We start from the raw sequence: 27222 nt of genomic DNA on the forward strand, positions 1-27222 counted from the left end.
CCTCCTCTTCCTCCTCCTCCTCTTCTTCCTCCTCCTCTTCCTCCACCTCCTCTTCCTCCTCCTCCTCTTCTTCCTTCTTCCCCTTCCCTTTCTCCTCCTCCTCCTCCTCCTCCTCCTCCTTCTTCTTCTTCTTCTTTCTCTCTCTCTCTCTCTCTCTCTCTCTCTCTCTCTCTCTCTCTCTCTCTTCTTTCTTATTTTGGGACAATATTTTGCTAATTTGCCAAGACTAGCCTCAAACTTATGATCCTCCTCCCTCAGCTTTCTGAGTTGCTGACATTATAGGAATGTAATCGGAGCCTCTTCTATAAAATATTTTGTTGAATTTTGTTGAGTATAGGTAGTTTAACCTGTAGTACTTTGTTGGCTACTCCCTTTCCTTTCTGCTGATTCATTATCTGGTGTATTGGGTGTGGATGCTCAGCTCAGACATAGGAACTTCTTTCCATCTTCAGCAATTGCCATATTTAGTTCTATAGTTACAACTATCATCTCCCTATTGATGACTTTAAAGTTCATAACTGCAATCTATTTCCATTCCTGATTTTTTTTTGTTCATCTGTATATCTAGCTATCTAGTTATCTATCATCTATCTAATCTATTTACTTATGTACAATCCATCTGGATCTTTCTAGGTATTTCAAACTTAGTATATCTAAAACATCACTTTGTCTTTTCCCAATAATATTCAACATTGTTCTCCAAATAAATAAGTGGGAACTACATTCTTCAAATAGCTCAAGGCAAAGACTTAGAGGAGTCCTTATTCATCATCTCTTAATCTCACCCCACATGAAATCCATCTTCTTGGCATTACCTCCAAAATATCTCCAGACTTTGACAAACTTCCACCACCTCTAATGCCAGAACTCCTAAATCTTTACCCTGCTTTTGTCATAAGCACTTTCAATGTATTCCCTACATAGAAACCAGAACCAGCCTGTTGAATTATGTCAGATAATACCATGTTCTTCTCAAAACTAGTCAAAGCCTCCTTTATATCTTAACAGTTAGGTATTCCTGCAAACCTATTGACTATTTAAAACTGCTATTTAAAACACTATTACTTTTCCTGTTTTAATTCTTTACTGAATTTATTACCATCTAACATACATTTTTAAAATTAGTTTATTATTTGGCTTACCTTAATATGTCAGCTTCACAAAGCAAAGATTTTGTTGGCTACTTGTTTTTCACTCCAGTATTTTCTGGGTTTATAGCAGTGTTTGGCACAAAGTGTTTAACCAGTATGTAATGAATAAATGGACAGCTGTTTGAGAAGTATGTGGATTTGAAAGTGCACATATCTAGTAGTGAGAGTTTTAAAGTGGACGAATATAATATTGAAAATACATCTATTTTATGAATCGAATTATTATTGGAATAAATGCAAATACATTAACTTAAAAAGGCATTTTCTAAAACCATTTCACCAAATCCCAAATTCCTCATAGCCTTCCCCAAACACAGATGCAGATAATGTAACTTTGTATTTGTGAATAATTCATTAATAGATAATCATGCTCTGATGACAAAAGTTAGCACATTTTAGCAATATCAGATGGAGATATTGAGTTAATTAATTTAGTTATTTCCCATGAGTGCTTAGCATAATATAACCAATTAAGGATGATTCAAACTGAAATATCAAAAATAAATTTTAAAACTTTTCTTTTAAATTTTTTTTAGTTGTAGATGGACACAATCTTTATTTTTATTTGTTTATTTTTTATGTGGTACTGAGGATTGAACCCAGGGCCTCACACATGCAAGGCAAGTACTCTACCACTGAGCTAAAACCCCAGCCCCTAAATTTTAAAACTTTAACAATGGATGATTTCCAGTTGTTGCCTATTTTTGCCTTGCTTCTATTTTGGTAAATGTCAGAAGCTTATCTGGTGATAAGTCACTGAATTGAGAGCATGACAAGAACTCTAAAAGCTAGGACTGAAAAATGTTTCCAGTATCTTCCCAGTCACTCTTTGATCTTTTTTCCAAGGAAATTGACCTCAAAAGATCACTTTTTCTGGTGATTTTTTTTCATTATGTCAAAATTCTGAAAAACTTTCTTGATTTCTTACAAATAAAACAAAGTGCTTAATGATTTTCTAATCTTTCTAGTGGCCAAAATAACAGAGAATAGTAGGGAGCATTATGAAATTGGAAGACTGCATAAAAATTGGACATTTAACTCTTAGAAATTTAGAGAATTCTTGATTGACAATTGTCAAGATGGTCACTTTTAATGTTTTACTTTGCACCTGATACTTTTCCTTGTTTTGAAAATGAGATGTACCTTAGAATGTCTTCTGGAAGTTTCAGAACCTCATGTTTCTTCCTTTTTCTTCCTTTTTCTCTTTCTCTACTTCTCTTCTCCCCTTCCTCTCATTTCTGCCTGTTTTTCTTCTCCTTCTCACTCCACTTGCTCCTTCTGCTTCTGATAGAGCATGACATAATTAAAACCTTATAAGCTTTGAATTCAGATGCAAGAGAATTTTGATACAAACTTCAAGGTGCATTTCCTTTTTTCTTGGAATTTTTCCAATATCTCTGTCCCTTATTATCCTTTTCTGCAAATGAATTTGATATTATTTTTCTATCCCTTTATAGAGGAAGACATTGTAACACAGAGATAGTGATAGATAGCTATGAATAAAATTGTTCATAACAAGAGGTCTTAATATTCTACCCTGAGAAGCATTAATGAGTGCCCTTAGCCTAAATTGGGTTTTGTTAATTTCATGGCTGTAAACTATAAAGATATCATTATTGTCCTCTAATGTAGGAAATGTAATGATACTTTATTTAGAAATTCTACATAAATAAGTTTAGAAAATGCATTTTTTTTTATTCAGAAGTCCAAGCAAGATAATTTCGATGATAAGGGAGACATTGGTAGTGTCAAAGATTGTTAAGAACCATAGACAAATATTGTAAGCATTCCTGGCACTGAATGTCATGGTGTTTATTGTCGTATTTAATAGGCTACCTTAGGTAAAGGGATTTGAGGGGAAGTGCAATATGGAACAGGTTATGACAATCAGTAGAGGATAAAAAATTTGACTTTGTTGGCAGATATTTCTTTTGTAACCAGTTTATTTTCAGCTCTTCACTCTGTCTTATGATAAGTTCTTGTGATTCCTCTTCTTGGAATTGCTTTAATCTGTTCTCTATTACTACTGCTTGTTTCATCATTCTAACCTGCTCACCATTCCTAGACCACATTTTGCAATTTCTATTTTTTGAATTTTGAGCAAACTTGATTCCCTTGATTCCTTTGCTTGGGGTGTTTTCTACTACAATCTGTCCATTTCACAAGGTCCAATGGAGCTAATAAGTCCTTTGTGTGGCACATACGAGATCCTATATGCAGATGTGTTCTTCGTGCCAATAACACTTGCTTCAAACATCCATTATATCTTTTATCTAATAGTTGGTAATGTGATTTTGTAAGCTATCACGGAAAAATGAAATAATAACGGTGTTTTTCACTCTGATAATAATAATGAAGTGGGACTTCTCATTGCTAAACTAGTATTTAATTATTTTTTTAGTAATTTATTTCCATTGTATTTTCAATGTATCAGTTCATGAAAAATAGAAATAAAATGCAACTTTGTGTTACATGGTTTGAGAATCACTGAGTTAGAGGGCATGAAAATGTACTTCTTAAAATTGACATGAAACAAACAAATCATGTGACCTAAATGTTTTTGTACAAGGAATACATATTGGATATAAAATTAGAACATGTCACATCCAGGCTCCTCTTGCACTCTATTCTAAAGATAGCATTCTGTTGACAGGCAAGGTAAAACTAATAACTCTCAATGGTATGTGTTATAAATATAGAAAATAGGTAATAGCTTAAATGACTTAAACATTTAGACCTTGGGCTGGGGATGTGGCTCAAGGGGTAGCACACTCACCTGGTGTGCATGCAGCCCGGGTTCGATCCTCAGCACCACATACAAAGATGTTGTGTCTGCCAAAAACTAAAAAAATAAATATTAAAAAATTCTCTCTCTCTCTCTCTCTCTCTCTCTCTCTCTCTCTCTTTCTCTTTGAAAATAAAAAAAAAATAAAAAACTTTTAGACCTATGAAAAGAGAATAAAACTGTTTTTTTTTTAATTTTTTCCTTTAAATAAAATCAAGAAAGATGGGATAGAAAAAGAAATGCTAACCATTAGGGAAAGAAAAATAAGTGGACATATTGTACAATTAAAAGAGAGTCTTTTTCTTATTAAATTGAGATTGAATATAAAAAGTTAATAGTTAAAAACACCTGTTCAAAAAGTACATAGACTTTGATAACATTTCTGTATGAGGAAATAGAGTAATGACTATGACCAAGACAGATAAATAAAGGTGAGAAGTGTATGCCTATTTTGTTATTCATATTGCAGAAGGAGCTATTTATAAGTGGCTACTACAGATTATAAGGGTTGAAAATTAAATATTTTTCTTTCTTTACAATATAGAAGCCTTCCTGGAAAGAAAGATTATACATTTTAAAATAAATTGTAATATAGCACATGGTAAACACAAATTTACCTCAAACCATACTGAAATGGCTATGGAAATAATTATTTGTCTATGAAGTTTAGGTGTGAAGATCAGAGTAAAAGAAGTATTTCATTAAAGGATGCATTTAAAAATCTTAAAAATCATACAAAACAATATGTTAGCCTGGGTGATGTGGAAAGAGCATTCCAAGAAAGAATAATTAGCATATTATAGGCAAAGAGCAGGTAGGTAGCAAGTAAGACTCCTGGCCTAATGTTATTATGTGTATGAATTTTGTTGTAGAATGAAACAAACAGAATAAAATGGTATGGCATGGCTGATGATAGAGGACCTAGATGCCTTGTTAAGGCATTCAGACATTACATCACAAATTAGGGGAGTGCTTTTTCAGAGCTCTGTTTCAGAAGATTAAATCTGACAACTATGTGGAAGATAGAACAAATATAAGAGTTTGAAGATGCTTCAGTAAAACTGAGAAGCAGATCTTTTGGGAGCCTGCTCAGGAGTTCCATATTTGGGAGGCAACATGATCTCTTGGGATTTGCTTAGGCTTTGCAGATACTCAAACACCTCTTATACTTACACAGCTCATGACATTAGGCAAGGCTCTTATTATTTTCATTCCCCTTATATTGATATGTGATATCCTGTTGGAGGTATCCCAAATTACCACCTTCCATAAAGAATTTCCTCAAATTGTTATAACATACAGCCTTCAAAAATTTAGGCTGTAGTTAACAAATTGACATTTATAAATTTAATAATAAAACTAAATTCTCACATCCATTATATATTTAGGGAATTAACATATAAAGAAAATTCAATAAAAATTTCACATGCTACTAAAAACACTAATGTAAATACATTTCCTCCATATATGTGCATAATCTGAGTTTTTCAAAGTAAGTACAAATTTTTTGAAAGTAAGTAAAAATATTTTAGTGCATCTTTAAGATGCACTTGAGGTTTTAAGATGTACACAGATACATATTCTACTTCTGTCTTTACTGCACATCAGTAATCTGCCTTAATCAGTTTGGGATGCTATAGCAAAATTATCATAGATTAAATGGCTTATAAAAACAGAAATTTATTTCTTAAGATATTGCCAGTTAGGAATCCAAGGTCAAGGAGCCAACAGAGTATCTGGTAAGGTATTCCTTGTGTAAAAATGAATGGCCACCTTCTTCCTATGTGTTCATATAGCAAAATGGTCTAGCAAACTTTCAGGTCTCTTCTAAAAATGAACTAATTCCATTCATGAGGGCTTCATGAATCCTTGTGATTTTTTTATTGTATGCATATCATCAACTTTTGTGCTCTAAGTTACTTACAAACTTTCTTTAACTTATTCCTCATTAAAATTAGCATTTAACAAAATGAGCACTAATCTAAAAAAATATTCATTCCATTACCATATATATTAAATTATCCAAAGCCATAGAAAGGTCTGAAAGGGCAAGTCTGTATCAGGACAACACTGATAATTATAGCACATTATGACTTTAAGTTCTCACACCCCATATTTCTGGACACAAATTTGTACTCCCTAAAGGTTTAAGCTTATGTTATCAGAAGCCTATGAGTGATTAAATGTATTTTTTTGTTATAATTTGTTTAAAGAAATGCCTAAGATCTGCATAGTACTAAATTATATATAATTGTGATTAATCTCAAATTTACCTTTATTTACGTAGTATCTTACTTTATGCCTTGAAAATTTTGCTATGCACATAACCCCATGACAAGAGCGCAAACTTTTGAATGAAAAGCTTCATTTGAATATGATATTACACCTGAAGTTCATTCAATTGATTATTATGAAGTAGCAAAAAAATATGTTGCACAGTCATAAACCTAGAATATTTATTTCCTTCCTTCCCTTCTGTGCATCTGTGGATGTGGTGTTCCACATCCACAGATTTTTATGTCTGAATTTAATATTCTGAAAAAAAAATTGTAACTGAATTGAGTATCTATCAACTGTTTATTTGTATCATTGTTCCCCCAACACTACAGTGTAGCAACTACTTACATAACATTTAAATTGTATCCTGTGTTATAATTAATCTAGGGAAAATATAACACAAACTATAATACAAGTAGGAATAAGGTGCAGATTGAGCCCAAATGATACTTTTTTACTGAAGTAATTTGAGAGCAACTAGAAATCTCTTCCAGTTTTAACAGTTTCAGCACATGGAAAGATTATCATGGGGATGTCTCTAACAGTAAAGGGCAGTCTTTTACAGTAGAAATTACCTCCTCTAAGTGCCTTAGATCCTTGGCCTTTCAGCTTTAACTGAAAGCACAGTACAATAGAGACACTTCTGAAGAGTTCAGAAATGAATGCCAGGGTGAATTTATTTCCCACTTAAGGTTTCATATGTGCAAATCCCTCAGGTTGAACCCCATTAGTATATAATATTTTATTAGTGGATTTTTAAATTGACAATCATCAAATAATCTTCAATTCATGTTGATCCTCTGGGATTTCACTGAGTAACCTGAGTGTACCCTGTGTCACCACATTAAACGTATCGATATGGAAACCGCTTAGTTTTCTACCAGAAGTTGGTTCTGTTTGTAAAAGATTTGTTTTGAATTGTGCACTACATCTAGATAACTTACTATATTTGAGAATTAATCATTCCTTCAAGGAATGTTCTACCTCTTCTTTCTTGTAAATTCATCATTCTAACATGTTTTTGTGAAAACAAAAGGAATTATTACCTGTCCTTTTTTCTTACTTCTTTTTGAGTTTTCCCATTATGCATTTTTAATGCCTCTAAAACAGACCCTTAATATTTTTTCAAGTTTGGAAGTGTATAACTTTTCAGTTATTGGTTATTTGACTTGTTAAAAATTATAATCTAATGTAATTAGTAATTTCTTTTAGCAAAACATTTGATGAATTACTATCTGTCTAAATGAATCTTGTGTTTGTCAATACTGTCTTATACACCACTGAATATGGATTTATTATGTGTTTCTCAGAAACTTCATTTAATAAAATCCAGTTACAATCTGAACTTAATTTAATCAGGACTTTAACATAAAACCTGAAGAAATGATTCAGATTTTATATTACTGCCTTTCAGAAATCTCCCAGTAAAATTCTTAATAAACTGCCTTTATCTTAAAAGCTATTTTTTAAATGTAGAATTCCTTTAACTCTTGAGATAGTAAGAATGTAAACATCCAAAACAGTCACAGATCTGAATTGTTCACTGCTAAAATAAAATTGTTCATTTCAAACTGGAAAGAAAAGTTAAATATTTTTTTGTAATTATAAAATAGAGTATTTATTTATTTATTTATTTATTTATATTTTAATCAGCATTCCTGGCATTCTATAAACTTGATTTCTTTTTAAGAACTTCATTTAAAAAGAATTTCTACAATTTTAATTAATAGTCCATTTATATCATAATTTTAGTATATAAATAGATTTTGGCTAAAATATCTAATTTCCTAGGATTTTTAGATTTTTAGGAAGTTATTTTTCATCTTTTAAAAAAACTTCCTATCACATACTTCATAAGGTTGTTTATGTTGTTTATCTGTATAGATCCTAATATAATGCCTGCCAACAATAAGTGCTCAGTATATTTTTCTATACCTTCCTCTCCCACTTTATCCTCTCCTGCTAAAGAGTGTAGTGTAGTGGATAAGAAGAAGGTTTGGAACCCAGCTATTTACATTCAAATTCCAACTCTGTAGTTTAAATTATTTAATCATGTTGAATCACAAATTTTCTCATAAATTTGGTGTGTGAATTAAATTATTTAATAAAGGTAAAGGTCTTGAAATAGTATAGGACTTATTAAATATTCAATGATGTTAATCATTACTGTTAGCAATTTTATTAATGATTCCCCAATGTTATGTCGCCATATAGTAATTTTAAAAATGTAACAAGAATGAAATAAGCATTTATATATAACACAAAACTAGCTAGCAAATTTACTTCTGCAATTAAAAATTCTAATTTCTATTGAAGTGACAGAAAATAACATTATATATATATATAGCATTGAAGTTGTCTAACTTATAACATTCAGAAACACTCAGTTTCTTTAAAAGTCTATTGTTTTTCTACCTATAACTAGGGGAGCAGAAGTAAAATCCCTTATCAGTATAATTCTTTTTGTCTCTGTTTTCTGATGTATTTATCGATAACACTTTTACTTCTTTTGCATTTAAAATTATCTTGGGGGCTGAGGTTTTGGCTCTGTGGTAGAGTGCTCGCCTAGCAATGTGTGAGGCGCTGGGTTCCATCCTCAGCACCATGTTTAAAAAAATACAAATAAATAAATAAAAACAAAGGTATTGTGTCCAAATACAACATTTAAAAAAATTTTTTTTGAAAATTTTGATGCATAGTAATAGAATTTGGAATTGCATATGATATTACCTATTCTACACAATGATAAAAAATCTACTTTCACATCATAATATTTTATCACTTATATTTGCTTCCCACAAGAAAAGGAGCCCAACATTTATTAATGCAACACCACTGTGTTTTTTTTAACAAAAATCACTGACACATGATTATTTTATCATATTTTACTGAGCCAATATATTTTATTGGAATTCCTTATAGGATAAAAATAAAATAAAATTCCAAGACTTTTTAGCAGTCTTTCATGGCTTTATCTACTAATTTTGGGATTAAACTTAGTCAAAGAAAAGCTTAAAGAATTTGTACACAGTTACATTTAAAAAACAATTAAAATGTAAGTCAAACTTAATATAATTAAAATATTTCAGTGAATAATTTTAATAATTCATATTTTGTGACTTCCAGATACAAATGGTGTTTGATACTCTAACAATACATATGCTAACTTTATTATATTTATAGGAAATTTCTGTATGATGTTGGAAGTAAAAAACACAGAAAAAATAGAAAACCAATAGCCAATATTTCTCAAAAAAACTGAAATATTCTCACCCCTTTTTCTATTTTTAATATCCTCATGAAGTTGGCATAAATAGTTAACAATCTCTCTTACTAGAGGAATTTAAAAATTATATATAATTATATTTAAAATTTTTCTCACTGAAAATTTCTGTAATAAGATTTATTATTTTTTTGTCACAAATTTGAGTTAAGCAAAAATTGGAATGATTTTTCTTCTATTTTTTAATGTAAGTGGTCTCATAGGTCATGGTCATATTTGTAGTTAAAGTCCTAAATTAGATACTGGCAAAAGAATAATCTTGTATTGAATATCTATCATGATCAACAAATCAAAGTTTAGTTTTTGAGATTCTAATATATCTTGGTTTGTCTGTCAGTCAAGCATAACCTATATGATGCTGACACGTGCACCACTTCATACAAAGAATGGTGTGATGGGGTAATATTTAAATAATGCAACAATAGCTTAATCATTTTTTGACAGAGTGAGGGAACCATCAGAAACTGTAAATATAAAAACCCTGGTGATATAATTATAAAATAATTGCTAAAAGTATTGCCTAAATTAACTTATGGATTATAGTACAAAACTAGTAAATTTGCTGATCTAGAAAAATTGGTAGGGATAAATTAACACTGCCAGTGGTTTGCTATTGTATGCCTTTAGCAATGGGTTCTAGAAGAAATGAGTTCACATAGTAGCACAAGTGCTGTCAAACAAACAAACAAAAAGAGTTTGAGCCTACTTTCAAAAATATATATATCAGTCTGGACTAAAAAGAGCTGTGACTTTTTAAATACTCAAATCATTGTTGACTCCTAAACATGAAAGAATAGGAAGAGAATTCCGGATCAGATAATTCAAAGACTCTGAAATTTGAGCTTGATTCTATGATCAGAAGGAAGTTTACAATACTTCCACAAGAATATGAAGAATGTATTTTAAAAATATAGAGAATATTGTACCAAATATTTGATGATCAGAAGAGAGAACTCTGTAAATATTAATAGTCGTATTAAGGTGTTTTTTTGATTTTGATTGATGTAGGAGCATGTTAGGAGTAAACTTGCCTACCTCATGAAGTAATTATTTTTTGTGCTGTGAAATACAGTTGAAGACATACATTTATTAACACAGGTAAGCTTTAACAATTAAACTTATTCAACACCTTTCTAAAAGTGTCTGCCCTCGAAACAATGTTGTAGATAGATGATAACTACTTTGTCAGAAGCCAGGGTGAAATAAATGCAGAAGGATATACTACTAACTAATCCTGGGAGTACATGTCTTATGTGTATGGAAAATAACCACTGGCTATTTTAAACCACTGAGTTTTGCAGCACAATCTGGACTATTCTAACAGGTACACAAAATTAAACTGAAATTAAAATTGCTTTCATGATTTTGTCAGTTCATCATTAAAGATTGTTTAAGCATCAGAACCATCCATAACAAAGAAAAAGGATTAAGAAAAGTTTCTCTATGTCATTGTCAAATACTTCTGCTTAATTCTTTGTATACATGTCAATGTCAAACATCATATAAAACTCTATGTCAGAATTACAACGTTATTGTTCATGTAGGGCATTACAAATTGATTATATTAGATAATCTAACCATGGGATTTTTAACTCTTTAATGAACATTTAGTGAGTGCCTAATATATACTAAGATTTTTAGCAAGTAATGTGTGTGTGTGTGTGTGTGTGTGTGTGTATTAGAGATTTAATCCACTTTAACACTGAGCTACATCCTTAGCCCTTTTTATTTTGAGATAAGAAGCTGTGGAGGGCTTCACTAAGTTGCTGATGCTGGCCTCAAACTTATGATCAGTTTACTTCAGCCTACAGAGTTGCTGGAATAAGAGGCGTGTGCAACCATTTCTGGATCTAGCAGGTAACATTCAATGTAAAAAAAAAAAAACAGCATAAGAGATCTGATTTTAGATATATGAAGTTGAATCAATAGAATTATGAAATTTCTCAGAAAATGAAGTTCAGCTATGATGATGATTCTGGCTTGAAAAATTTTGTGGCTATTGATGTCATTAATAGAGTGGCAGCAGATCTTGGACAAACACATATTGCATTTAGTTCTGTTTAATTTGAGCTTAGTTGAGACATCCATGCAGACATGTTAAATATCCAACTGTAGAAATAAGTTTGCAGGTATAAAAACAACTTGGCATTAAGAGTATACATTTTGGAATATGATATTAAGGATATGGCACTAATAATATCCTCCTTCTACATAAATAACCTATTTTTACACAGGATAACAAAGGTGATATAATGAATGTGATAGAGCTTCATATATCAGTTAATCTTCAAGCATTTTTCAAAATTTCAAACACACTTAAAGCTAAGTGTTCATTGTTCTTTAAGATGAAAAATACTCTGAATTTAAGTGTTCAGAATGAATTCTTTTGTGAACATGCAATAAGCACAGTTAAATTTGGAAAGTTACATTATCACTTTCAGTGGCTGACAATGTATAATAGCATTTATGAGAACACTGAGTCAAAGAGGCAGAAATAATTGTAGCCTCTGTCTTTGTGGTTTGATGTCAAGCAGTCCATTAATAATATGAACTCTCCAAAGTTTATTTTCCTGTCTAATTATTTTTTCTGGGAGCTCCTTTCACATTGTCTGTACTTTAAAAATTGTAACATAAATCTTGAGATAGGTAAAACACACAAGACTATAACTTCAAAGTTTGAAGTGACCTTTTAAAATTTGGTTTCAAAATTTATTTTAAATCTGTATTTCTCAGGGTTGTAGGATCTGAGTTTGCATACATCTTTAAAAAACTTAGCAATTTATAATATATAAATATATAATAAACAAGAGTATCTTTCAGCTTACCCTCAGTAATGATTTCAAATAATCAATAATGTTTTACAACCAATGTTTAATGCTCTTTCAAGTGATATGCCCAATCTGGATGAACTATGGCCTTGTGCTGAGCTCTCTTTGTTTTAGAATCAAATTCATTAAGCAGTTCTTGTAACTTTCCAAAAAAATGAGCAGAGTGGTAACAAACTTCCATGCTGCCTCTAGAAGTTTTCACCTAGATGATAATGTGTAACTTCCTGTCACATTTCACAGGACAATCAAGTCACATGACTGTGCTTGAGTTCAACACAGTAAAGATAAAAAGTATTCCATCTAGGAGGCATGTCAAGATAGGGATAAAGAATATTTCAATAATTATAAATCTGTAAAAGTAAGCTAGGGCTCTCTGGAAAAACATATTTATTCAAAAATTAATGTGCTAAAATTAATTCACTATAACCATATAAGACATCCTGATTCTTCATTCAAAATCTATTAACTTATTTGCTTAGTTTTTAATAATCTGGTTTCTAAGAAAGATGTGAAATCCATAATAGATAAGTGCAGGAACAAGTTCAAGAAATAAGAACCAGCAGCTTTGAGAGTAAGTACTCATCTTGGTAGAAGTGAATTGCTTCCAGATATGTATGTAAAAACATACAATGCCCTTCAAGTACTAAGGCTTAAAATGGAAATACTGTCTCTACTGTCCACATTCCACTAGTCAAAGTAAGTCAAAATGACAAGTCCAGCAACAGTAAGCATCTCTTCCTGAAGAAATGGGATGAGGATTAGAACAAATATTTACTAAAATTCATCAATTTGCAACAGTTCTTCAATTTCCCCCAAACCACTTAAATTACCTTTATCCACAAAGTAAAATAAGAAATATATTAGAGTGAGAAGAGTTTTCAGATTGGGTGAATTGAAAATATTTGATGTTTAAAGAAGTAGGTATGTTCTACTTTTTAGAAAACTGATGTCTTTTCCCAAATGATGCTGTGTATGTTAAAATCAGGGTTCCTGAATCATTAGGGAAATTGATGACACATTTTATGATTTCACATATTTTTTTGTGTGTATAAAATTTGTACAGTGTCTTTTCTACCCTGAACTAAGTATTTTTAGTTATATTTTCATAGCTCTGTATGTAATAATTTATATGTAATTTATCTTTCCATCTGTTCTTTCTGTGTTTTTTTTAAAGAGAGAGAGAGAGAGAGAGAGAGAGAGAGAGAGAGAGAATTTTTAATATTTATTTTTTAGTTCTCGGCAGACACAACATCTTTGTTGGTATGTGGTGCTGAGGATCGAACCCGGGCCGCACGCATGCCAGGCCAGCGCGCTACCGCTTGAGCCACATCCCCAGCCCCTTTCTGTGTTTTTGTAGACATTTTTCTTCACTGTGTTTACTGTCAGTTTCTGATTTACATATTATAATTACTCTTCCAAATGAATTTCTAATAGTTATTGTTTTTTATATTACTTAATTGTCATTCCTCTAAGCAGAATCAATAGCATTTTGGAGTTATCACTTAATTTTAGAAGTTTAAGAAAGTGGTCCAAACTTTTACAAAGAAGTGGTTAGCACCATTGCCAGCCCTGAGCATTGTGGAATCTTAGCTCTTAAGAGTACCACTCTTACTGTTACCACCAAAGTCTTTGATTAATTTGATCAATTTTGAGATAAAAATCAAGGAGAGACAAGCAAATAGCAACCAAATGAGATTTTATTGGAGTTTATGCTTGAGCATAAGGGAAATAATGCCCAGGTCAAGTGTTCCTGACTGGCTTTCCCAATGCACAAGGAGTAAAGATTATAAAGCCAAAGAAGTGGGTTCATGCAGACTGACAGTCACTTGCTGTGTATAATCTCAGGATTTTTGCACACATTTTGTCAGCTATTTGATCTGGCACCAGGGTTTTCACTTGAAGTGGTGATTTGCACACATGCATCAATTCAGTCTGAACTAGACTCTTGACTCACAAAAGATGGTCAAGACACTCACTGCTGCCACTCCAGGAAATTATATCTTAGTTGTATCCTGGCAGGAGTTGCAGGATGGCATTGAGGAAGAATCAGGAGCTCCTGGATCTGGTCATTGGTGGAAAACATTTTTTCTTTTCTTTTTTTTTTGAAAGCAGCTTTTATTCAGTGTTAGTAGGTGGGAAACCTTGGTAAGAGGGTCCTGCTCTAAATACAAGACAATTTTTCTCTAAAACAGAATTTTATGTTGAACGTGAAAAAGCTTTTTCGTGTCCATGAAATGAAATATGAGATAAAGTAATAATGCACCAAATGTCAACTATAGTCAGTTAAAATTTAAAAGTGAATTTTGGGGTCAACTAACAAGTAACATTTACCTTTCTATTTACTATTTTATGTTTCAATTTCCTCTGATGAAAAATTAACATTAATAAAGAGAGTTTTGGGGTGGCCAATGCAGAAATACTTATTTTTCCCATTTGTGCAATTAGTTGTGATTTATGAAAATGAATAAATTACTGTGATGATAATTTGTACTTTTTATGATGCTAAAATCTGGCTACAAAATAGAAGTTATTATGAATAAACTCCCTGATGAAGCCGCTGGGACATCAATTTAACAATCAAAAAGTCTTATGTGCTCTGTTAATTATCATCGTCTCTTTGTGTTCTGAGTACAACTAAAGGACTGAAAGGGCAGATAAGCACAGTTTTATGGCTAATTGAGTAGATGTATGAATCAATTAGTGGTTAATTTTTTTCTTAAGTTTTTGTCTAAAAGCACTGTAGAAAGGGCAGATCTCAAAAACTCATTCAGATCAGAACTTTTCTGAGATGAAATTTAAGAAAAATTTTGTTAGAAGTTTTAATACAATCCCATTCAACAAGTAGGTTTCTTTCAGGAAAACATAATCTTAGCTTCAAGGAGTGCAGCTTTTAGGGGAAAAAAAAAAGTCCTATATAGAATTAGAAGATTGTCATTCAAATTATTATGATGTAAAAAAATAGCATAGTAATCCATTTAAGAAAGATATTGCTAATCTGATTAATGAATGTGAATTTTTATACTGTTTTCACATGAATTTACATAAATTCATTGTTTACTTTTACAAAAGCTAAAATTTCATTATGTGCTTTGCAGAATACTAACTGTTGGCACACAATTTACAGTCACAGCAGGTCATTGTCCTCAAGATCCTTATAGGTTGAACAAATATAAAATAAGTTACCCTCATAAGGTGCCAAAGGAACACACACTAAATCCTTATTGAGAGGTTGTTGCTCATCAAATGTTTTCAAAATCTGAGAGCCCTTGAAAAAACTGATGGACAAATATTTGTTACTCTAGGAATAGCACAGGCTTTAGGCTACCCTCTTAGAGGAAGTAACATAAAAGTGATGAGTGAATAAATAACTGAGATAAAACAATGGAGTCTATTAAAATAAGTCATGTTTTTAAAAAATAAGTATTAGATGTCAATCATAAAAATTGCAATTAAATACAAAGTGCAAAAAATATAAATGTATTTTACATTCTCTATAAACCAGTTTTCTAATATTTCCTAAAATGTTTTAAAGAAGATTAATGATATAAAATATCAAAAAATTTTATATTTACAGAATTCCTCACATAAGTGAGAATTAATATCATTGCCTAAGGCTTAAATCTTACAATTTTCTTATAAATTAACCACATAGTTATATAAATAAAAATAATTCTCACAATTTACTGAATCTTTATAGTCTTGTTAAGCCAAAAAATATGATAATTTTTATTTATTTATTCATTATTAGAATAAAATTAATAATATTAATAAAAATTGCCTGGTCAATTATTATGTGCTTGACTATGCATTTTTCACTTAACTCTTCCATAATAGAGTTAAGGCGATCTTAATGTAGCACAAATAAGTAAAATGCATGCTTGTATAATTATCGTATATTTCATCAAGCTTCTATTCATATTCAGATATATATTTTATTAAGTGATCAAATGAAAATAATCAGAGCTGGAGGATGTGAATTCCAATTTGAGAGTTTGATAAGAGTAAAGCCAAAAAGTCAAAAACCACTATGATGGCTTCATCCGTTTGATGGTAATATCATCTTCAAGAACTTTATAATTTAGATGAGTAAAATTTTCTTTTATTCATTTTTATACTTTAAAGAGGTAGTTTTAGTAAATTAAGACAAAAAATTTGGTCAAACCATTATTCAGTTAAAAGATCCAAATACCATACCTTGAATGTATTTTTAATGGACCTTTCAAATATTTAGCTGGAGATTTTGGTAACATAAACATGGGGCTTCTAAAGGTGATTTTTCACATGCTAAATCTGACATAAACATTTCCTTCTATGCTACATAAATCAATTTCATGTTCTTATACTTCCTTGTGCATTATGTCATATTTTTAATTGCTAATTTCATGAGTTTTGAAGACAGAAACTGGATGTTTAGGACAGAAAAAAATTGCAAAATATGTTTTAGAGATAAATCTTTGACTAAACTCATAAAATAACATAATTATTGACATCCATAAATATAATTTTTAAAAGATATGTTATTATTTGTAATGTATCAAGATGGCAAATTAGCAGTAACTAAAAGCTAAACAAATTAAATATGCTTACTTTATAAAAAAAAGTATTCCCTATTCATATTAAAATATATTTTCTTCTTAAATGTATAGAAAAAAATTACACTTTTTCTTATGTTTTCTCTTTTCCTTTTTCAGGTGACACAAACAGCTACTATTCATGATGTTAAACAAAAGTTTCATAAAATATGTAAGTTCTATATGTAATTTAGAATATGTATTTTTTTCAAAATAGCTCTAATTTATGTATAAGAATAAGTTAAATATTGTGATAGCAAGAGTTATAGAAATCATATTTTCGCAGGGAACTAAGAGTTAATTCTTCACTGTAAATATTTCCACATTTAACACAAATTTGTGCTTTATTCTTCAGCAATATATTTTTATTTATTAGTATTATTTTATTTATTTCACCCATTTTACTTTATCATAAATTATTTCTTTTCATCATTTAAATTTATTTTATCCTAAAAGAATAAAAGTCATTAATTGACGTAAAGTATTTATATAAGCAAATATTTTATTCCATTATTTATACTGGTCAAATTTTTTCCACATAGAAATTCTTAATAGAAACATGCATATTTTATTACTTAATTTTATTTTTGTATTTGTTATTCTTTAATTTGTGTATTAGAGGTATTTTTTAAATTAATTTTTTAAAAATAAATGACAGCAGAATGCATTACAATTCTTTTTTTAAATTTTTTTATTAGTTGCTCTTGACAATACAATGATCTTGACATGTCACACATTTGATTCAAATGGGGTATGAATTCTCATTTTTCCACGTGTACAGGTTGCAGGATCACATTGGTTATATGGCTATATATATATATATATATATATATATATATATATATATACACACAGCGATACTAGTGTCTATTGTCTTATTACACATATACAGCACAATTTTTCATATCTCTGGTTGTATATAAAATATGTTTACACCAATTCATGTCTTCATGCATGTACTTTGGATAATGATGTCCATCACATTCCACCTTCCTTGCTAACCCCATGCCCACTCCTTTTCCTCCTGCCTGCCCTAACTAGAGTTGTCTATTCCTCCCATGCTTCCCCTGCCTACCCCGTTATGAATCAGCCTTCTTATATCAGAGAAAATATTCAGCATTTGTATTTTGGGGATTGGCTAACTCCACTTAGCATTATCTTCTCCAATGCCATCCATTTACCTGTGAATACCATTAATAACTATGATTACATTCTGAACAGGGTTCATTACAATTTACTTAAAATATTTATATTTGGTATACTTTTTGTAGAATTTTGTTTTTATATCTTTTTAATGAAATTTATTGTAATCATTAAACATTGTAAAAATGTCTGTAATTACTGGGAACCATGTTTTTAACTCACTTTATTTTTTGAGCACTTTTATTTTGTACAGAAAAAAAAATTAAGTGGAAAATACAGACATTTTACAACTACTGATGACCCAACACATGCCTACTTTCTCCTGTTTTAAGTATCCCCCCCCAAAAAAATGGTGTATTTACTATCATTGATTATAATTTCAATCATAATGACAAAAATCACTGGTGTTAACTTATGGTGTTTATTTCATATTAGTTTTGCTAGAGAGCACTTAAAAAAATTGGGACTTTCTTGAACAATGCTTCTTTTGTAAAAATAATCTTGAAGTTGACAATTAAATGTATTAAGCCATTTAATAATATTGAAGAGAAAAAATGACATTTCATTATTTTCTTTTAAGAAAAATATAGAATACATACGGAATACTTTCTGTAAATATAGCATTATCTCAGGAATAATGACTACTTCAGAGAAGGTAGAAGATTGTCATTAGCCTTCAAAAAAAGGCTCATATAACCAATGTAACAAAAAAATTGTAAACATTTTGGGGAACAACTCTTTAGAATTTAGAATTGAAACAATATATGGGAAACATATATGGGAAGAAATAGAATTCTTTAAAAAATTCTTACATAATTTTAAATTCTTGAGGAGGCAAGTACTGATAATTTAAAAAAGAGACAAAAATAAAAAAGAAAGAAAATAGCACAGCGTTGTAATGAGATTAAAACTAAATACCAATAGAATAGAATAGAAGAAAAATGGACAGAACCACATAAATACAGTCATCTGATACTTGACAAAGGTGCCCATATCATATATTGGAGAAAAGATACCCTTGTTATCAAATATGCTAGGAAAAGAAGATATCTATATGTTCTAGGAAAATGAAACTATATCCCTATCTTTTACCCTTCACAGAAGTCTATTCAAAGTGGATCAATGACCTACGAATTATGCCAGATATCTTTGTCAGCTACTCCTCCAATGGGGGATTATTTTCCAGAATATATAGATAACTCAAAAATCTTAATGGCAAATGTCGGAACCGCCCTCTGACAGGGGTTGGGGAGAGTCACTAGACCAGCTAGTGTCTCCGGGTGGAGCCAGAGGATAAGTGTCCAGGACCTGGCCAGCCACCCAGGCTGGCAAAAATCACACCAAGTCGGGAGTTGAGTCAGCCCATATGATGGCGCAACTGCGCTTTATTGCAGAGGGGGAGGACTTATATAGTGGGAGAAAGAAGAGAAGGGGTGGGCAAAGGCAGGAGCCAATCAGAGATATGTGGGGCCCTGTTGCTGGAGAGTTATTCTTTGTGTTTGCGGAAGCCATATCTTGGGACCGTTCAGACACGTATGTGTAAATCATTTCCTCATTTCAATTTGCCATGTACATGGAAATTCCACAAGATCAGAATCACAAGACTGTTTTTTCATACATTTGTAGCTCTGTGGTAAACATAGGCCCCAACAAGCAAAAACAAGTAACTAGATCAATAAATGGGCAAAAGAACTAAACATTTTTTTTTTAAAGAAGAATTACCTGTGGCCAACAAATATATGAAAAAAAAAATGTTCACTACCTGTAGCAATCATGGAAATGCAAATCAAAACTATACTGAGATTTCATCTCACTCAATTACAATGGCAATCATAAGGAACACAAATAATAAGGAATAGTGGAGGAAAGGTACGCTGTGACATTGTTGATAGATAGGACTACAAATTAGTACCACTTTGAAAAGCAGTATTAGAATTCCTTGACAAATGAGGAATGGAACTCTTCTTTTGACCCAGTCATCCCACTCCTTGGTTTTTACCCAAAATAAATAAAATCAGAGTATAGAGTGTTAGAGACACATGAATGTTCATGGGAGCACAATTCACAATAGTGAACTTATGAATTCAGCCCAGGTGCCTATCAACAGAAGAATGGATAAAAGAAAATGTGGCATATATACAGAATGGAATTTTACTAAGCAATAAAAAAGAATTAAATTATGGCATTTGCTGGTAAATGGATATAACTGGAGAACATCATGTTAAGTGAAGCAAACCCAAGTCAGAAACTCAAGAGTTAAATATTTTCTTCCATGTTTGGAGACCATAATAAAATATAGAAGCAAAATAAGACAATAGAAGGGAGATCCATGGAGTAGAAGAAGGGGGTAGGGGTGAAGATTGCAGAAAAAGGAGAAACTGAGGAATAACATTAACCAAATCATGCTATGTACATATATTAATTTACCACAGTGAATTTCACTCTCATGTATATTCTAAAGCACCAACTTAAAATCAATCAATAAATATAAGGAAGACCAATAGATTAGATGAAGGGGAATAGAGAAAGAAAGAAGAGAAGGAAAAGAGAAAGTCCTGGAGACTGAAATGGAACAAATTGTATTCCCTGCATGAAGGAGCATGTCAAATAAACCCTACTATTATGCACAACTATAATTAACTAACAAAATATTTTTAAAATAAAATAAAAAGACATTAAAAAATAAATTGATCTTGGATTGTAGAAATGAGAAGACATTTGAAAATGACTTCTTTTTAAACTGAAAGATCAAAAGATATAACAAAATGATTGCACTGTAAAATTATGTCAAGGTAATAAGTATATTTATTGTCTAAAAATGACATCTAAGTTTAATTACTTTTTATGGTTTAAGTATTAGGTGTCCCCCAAAAGCTCTTGTGAGACAATTTATGAGAGTTTACAGGAGAAATTTATGAAAGTTTATTAGGTTATGAGAGTTTTAAGCTAATCAGTGCATTTATCCCCTAATAGGAATTAGCTGGGTGGTTACTGTAGGCAGGTAGGGTCTGGCTGGAGGAAGAGTAATGGAGCTCTCTTACTTGGCTTTCTCATGGCCATGTCCTGAAATGCTTTTCTTGAGCCAAGAGCAATGGAAACAGCTGTCTGCAGACTAAAACCTCTGAAACTGTGAACCTGGAATAAACTTTTCCTCCTATAAAATTGTTCTTCTTAGCTATTTTGGTCACAGGGTCAAAAAGGGGGACTAAAAACATTATGTGTATAAACAATCACCTTAAAAGAAAACTATGGCTTATTTTATGATGGTATACACACATTACAGTTATGTAAAACCTTAAATACTAGACTGAGAATTTTGGTGTTTATGTGATTGGGGCCCATTTCTATTAATTAGGAAAAAAAATGAAGCCAAGCAACATTTAGAAAATCTTAGAAATATCTGAATGCATAAACTTGCTAATTAAAAATTAGCAATAACATGGTTAGTTGCAGTAGCAATAGTTAGACTTAAGGATTGGTTGACCATGATCATTTTATTTTGCAGGCATAGTTTGAGACGTTAAGACACTTATTTAAAATCTGACCTTTATACTTTTTAAAAAATTCTCTTAACTTTGACAGTTATACAAATTTATTTAGAGGCTATAAATACTCAGGCATGGTGGTACAGATCTGTAATTCCAGCTACTGGGAGGCTGAGGCAGGAGGGCCCCAAGTCCCAAAATTAGCATATGCAAATTAAGGAGATCCTATCTTAAAAATTAAAAAATGTTGAATATTTGGCTTAGTGGTAGAACACTACTGGGTTCAATCCCCCTATACCACAAAAAAATAAATCATAAAATAAACTAGAAAAAGAGAAATAATTTTCAGCATTTTTTGCATTTATTATCCTATCTTTCAAAATCTTACTGTTCTTTAGTTGTCATAAATGAAAGAAACACAAAAGCATATTTTGCTGCACTACATTACTAAAAATTATTTAAAAATCAATTCAGTTTTATATATTATACTTAACATGCTTGCCAGCATAAAAGACATTTAAAAATACTGCTAACATTAGAATCTGGGATGATTTGGACAATGGTAACTTTTTAAAAATTGTCTGTTCATTGTTTTAAGATCTTATATACTTAGCATATTTTAAAACAAGATAACATTGAATTCTAAAGCATATATAAAAAGAATAATCATACATATACAAAACTGCAATATCAAATATTTACAAAGTTACTCCTAGAGTTTTTAACACCTAAGAGATTTTTTTTTCTTTTGTTTTTTCTGACACTTCATTTTCAGGACTAATCTTATAAGTGAATGAATAAATAAACAACTCTTATCATAACCCTGTGCTTTCAAACACTGTTTCCTATCTTTTATCTCTAACCTTTGTTCCCTTAGTTTTTCCTAAGTGATAATGATCTTGATATTTTGTCTCTCTACAACTTCTCCAACATAAGCTTTACATTTTATTTTAGAGTTTATTTGGCTGTTATTTTTTCTACCCCATTACAATGATTATCTCAATGCTCTTCCAAGGTTAATAATTTTTAGTTCTTTGTTTTTGTAAGAATCACCAATTAGATCACTCTAAAGAAACAGAAATGAGGAAACCACACTCAATGTGTGTGTTGATAAGAAGGAAAGAGCAATGGCTTCCATGAAAGAGAAACAGCTGTGAAATTCATCTTATGTTGTGCTTACACATGCAAACATGTAACTTCACCTATTTCTCTTTGTCCTCACTCAGTGCTTCAAAAAATGAATGAAGTTACCTCTACTGGGACTACTCTGTTAGTCTTTCTTTATCTCTACACAGGTGCCCCTTAACACTTGTAATTATCACTACTCTCCTTGTATCTTCAAATGTCTCTTGGAGATCTTTGGCAATCTTCACACAATGTCCCTGTATGTCCCTATTAATTCTCATCTTCTCATAAAAGTTGCACAGAATAAACATTATTATAAAAACTGAGTGATCCTCCTGCCTCAGCCTCCTGAGTATCTGGCATTATAGGCATGCTATTTATATATTTTGTATGACTAAAATAGTGTCAGAGCAGAGAAGATTTTGAAAAAGTAGAAAAGGTCACAGTATAAATAAGTCTCTTAATTAAAGATTAAAACTGTGCTCATAAAAGACATTAATATGAGTGCTCAATAAATTCTTGAATCTTAAAGCTATTGAAACTAACCATGCTATGTTGTATTTTTCATTACCAATTAGTCCCCTGGATATTTCTATAAAGGATTATGTGAGTCCAGGTGACACTGTGACACAAAATATGTGACTATATTCTAAAATTTCAATAAAGATTTAAAAACTTCATATTTATTTTTAATTACATATTCTAGAGCTGTCATTGTTTCAGGTTATTCAAGTCAACTATTATCTCATTTATTTTCTATTTTAACTGTAATTTATCTTAACGTACAATATGTCTTTATTTGAATATGTTTAAAATAAAAAAAATTAACGAATTTATAGATCCATCTGGCTTTTATTAGTAATGTATGATCACTTCAATGATTGTTTAGTGGGGATAAAAACATAGTGTAATTTAAACCATGTTTTTGAAGTTAGGTGAAATATAAAAAGCAATGAGTATTTGAAGAATATTACAATTCAAACTTTCTGAATTGGCAAATCATATACCTTTTAATATGATTATTTCAATTATGTGAATAATTATATTTTGAAAACATTAAAATTTACACAAAACTAGCAAGATGAACCATGTGAGATTTTGATTCAAGTGAGTATATGTACCAAACAAATACTAGTTTTCTTTGTAGATAGTGGTAAATACTATGGAAAGTTTCTTGAGATTAAAATTGCAATATTCTTTTTATCAATTATTAAGTAATCTATGTTTTATAGTGTTTTCAGATCATGTTTCTTTTAAAATTATCAAAATCATTTAGGATAAATAAAGAGTAAAGAAAGAAAGTCATTATAAATAAAACTACTATGTAGAAGAGTCCTTTACATATATTCTGCTCTCAAATTTTGTGTGAACTTGACATATATTTGTCAAAGTTAATTTAGAAAAAAATGTGTGTTTAAGATAACAGAAGGAAACTGTGAAGTGTTAGGAATAAAGGGAGCTTTTGTCTTTTGATGTTAGTCTTGTTACTATTTATTTTTCTGTCCTCAGATCTATAAATTATTAGCATCCTTGTGCTCCTCAAACATTATCACTCAGATATTTACACAACTCTCAATTTTTGTCATCTTCTGGGATTGGTAAAATGTGTTTTCATAGGACAATTTAGTTCCAAAATTGACAGGTTTAATCTTTACAAGACTGTCCCTCAATACTTCAAAATCAACATTTCTTATTCAAGCAAGTTTCTCTTTGTTAATTTTCTTATTTTCCACAAATGATTAAAACATTATTGTTTCTTGTTTTTTTAGACCCTTGAATTGCCTTTAGAAAATTGTTCATTAAATTTAAATTTTCTCTTAGGCAGAGTACTCTTATTAATTTTTTTCATGCTTGCTCATGTCTTTTTATACCAGTTAATAAGATTTCTTTATTTAAAAAAAAAACAGTTATCAAGACTTACTTACTTTCTTCCTATATGAGAATTGCCCTGAGTATCCTAATTTATTCTCTTGTGTGTTTTTACGTTTTAGAATGATTGCTAACATCAAATCTGAGCGTTGTCATCAAGTACTGTGCTTACAATACTACATGTTCTAATTTAGCTATTTTGCATTAACATTTTAAATAAGAGCAAATTTTATTAAATTTTATAAAATGCTTACTCATTGCCATGAACCTCCTAATACAATTCCATGTAGCAAATTTCTAAAATATCATGACAACCCTATAATCACTTAAGTACAATAATAATTTTCATTTAATGAATGAAATTCTTTAAACAAATTTATAAAGCTTGCTCAAGATCACATAGCTAATAAAAGTCAGAGCTGTGATTTACACAGAGGCAATATGTCTCTGTACCTGTCCTAAAACCAACTCTATTACCTCTTTTTCTATTTTCTATTTGTCATCGATTTTAGATGACCAAACAATATTGGTTATTTTTTGGGGGGAAAGGCTATCATTAGTTCTCATATTTAAATAGGGAACTAGAAAGTTAATTTTAGAAATTGTGTAATGAATAAGAATAATGTAAATCTAATCACAGTTCACAATGAGTTATTCCTTACTACCTAAAGAGCACAGGGATGCTAGCAATTCGTAAAAATAGCTGTCAGTAGAAATAAGGAACAATGCAAATATGCCTCGAACTTGCTAATGTAATCTTTTCCTGTGAGACTAGTGGCATATGAGCCAATGTAAAAAGTCAATGGATGATGAGCAATTGCAATGTAATTTGTACACTGACTCTGTGTCAAAAAAAGAAGTTTCTGAAAGAAAAAGCAAAATCATTTCTCCCATGAATTCTTTGTTATGTATTGGTTGACAACACCATAAAAGTTTCAACATTTATTATCTATTGGATTACTTGTCTCTGCAGTTCCTGTAAAGAACCATGGGAAGAAAAGCAAGGGAAAAAACAATGAAATTAATTTTAACCACACAAAGGGATATATAATTTATTATGGCAGTTGAGAAGCGTATAAATCTTTGCCAAGGGCTAGGGGATATAAAAAATACCAAACTTTGAAAGTTTAAAGACTAGTAATTCAGGACAAAGATAACAGAACAGAAAGATTTATCACAAATAGTGTGAAATAATGGGTGTTCTCTAGTGTTCTTCCACACTGGGCGAGACTTTTACACAAGAATCTCTTGATTTCTCACCAAAAAGAAGTTAGAAAACTGGTTTATGCAACCAAAGAAAGAAGTGACAAAACAATTTGAATACTATTAAATCAAATTGTAGCTAATATTTTATCTCATGGTTTATTCAGTAAGAGAAATGATTACCCTGGTCAAAAACTTAGATGGAAAAAGGGGATAAGTTAGCAAGTTATTTATATTTATTTTTTGTAACTGTTATGATTATATTTTGTGAAAACTATGGGGAAAATGATTATTCTAGGAACTTTCTAGAAACATAAAAAGTTCATTAATACCTTTTAGCTAGTTGGTAGTAGTAACAATTCTTTTGAAACTGTATATAAGTTTGAAGATTGCAATAAATTCACAAAAATTTTAGCATTGATGCTCTGGTCAGTAAAGAAATCTAAACAAGTGTGCCTACTGAACACAAAGAAAACAAATTCCATTCTTCTTTTTTCTCTTCCCCAGCTGGTCACAGCAAAAGAAATCCTAATTAGGTAGTTGCATCCTCAGTGAACATGAAACTTTTTCAGAAAAAAGTTTTCAGGAATTGCATTTTATCAATTTAAAATTAAACAGAGATTCTATTCTTTATTTGGCATACTTCATAAGTTCTTCATATAATTTATATAACATACTGTTAATTTTTCTTCAATTTCATAAAAGAGGAGTATCATAATTTTGTCACTCAGTAACTGTAATTTACCAAATTTTATTTTACATTATTTTTATTGCAACTGGACCTTGCCTTATTGGATCTAATTTAAAATACTGATAATATTTATATTACTATAAAATTTTGATGTATATTCATATTCATGTACATATTTTTATATTATATTGCAATATAAATTGGTACTCAATTAAATGTGAAGAATTCTAGTATCTGATTATTTTGTATTTGCTTATATTTTTCCTTTTTTGCACAAACAATAATGTTCTAGAATATATTACTAAAGACTTTGTCAAAATTATGAGATTTTCATTTTATATTAGTATTATTAATGTTACTCTGTGTAGTCATATAGTCACAGGTTTTCTCTTGAATCTTGTAGGCATTTGTCAGAATATTTCAAATTTATCATTGCTTAAGCATATTTCAAAGTAACAATTCTTTTACATTAATTAAAAAATGTGTAAATTTAAAACAAGAAATTTTGAGGAAAGTAGTTTCCTAACTTACAAATTTCAGGGAAATCAATGATTTATTTACTTCTATAGATCCAAGTTGCACTAAAAAATATCTAAAATGTGTATCATCCACCAGTATAATATCAAGGTCTGTAAATTTGGTGAAAAATATCCTTGAGACAAGACTACATTTCAAATCTATTCCACTTTACTAGTTATTATATAATGCTAATAATGATATGTAACAATACATTATTCAGAACGTATTTTCTTGTGATACATCACTAATGTTTTGTATTTTGAAATTTGCATAACGACATAGAAGCATAATA

At 30.5% G+C, this 27222-nt stretch overlaps 1 protein-coding gene across 1 annotated transcript in view; it reads left to right on the forward strand.

Moving 5' to 3' along the window:
- Positions 1–27222, forward strand: part of Tecrl (trans-2,3-enoyl-CoA reductase like) — an 84903-nt gene that overhangs the window by 3185 nt on the left and 54496 nt on the right. The window contains exon 2 of the mRNA XM_026395027.2: positions 17016–17067. Coding sequence (XP_026250812.2) covers positions 17016–17067 — 52 coding nt within the window. The remainder of the gene's footprint in view (positions 1–17015; positions 17068–27222) is intronic.

The sequence above is a fragment of the Urocitellus parryii genome, chromosome 10 (assembly GCF_045843805.1).
Source record: "Urocitellus parryii isolate mUroPar1 chromosome 10, mUroPar1.hap1, whole genome shotgun sequence".
Lineage (NCBI taxonomy): Eukaryota > Metazoa > Chordata > Mammalia > Rodentia > Sciuridae > Urocitellus > Urocitellus parryii.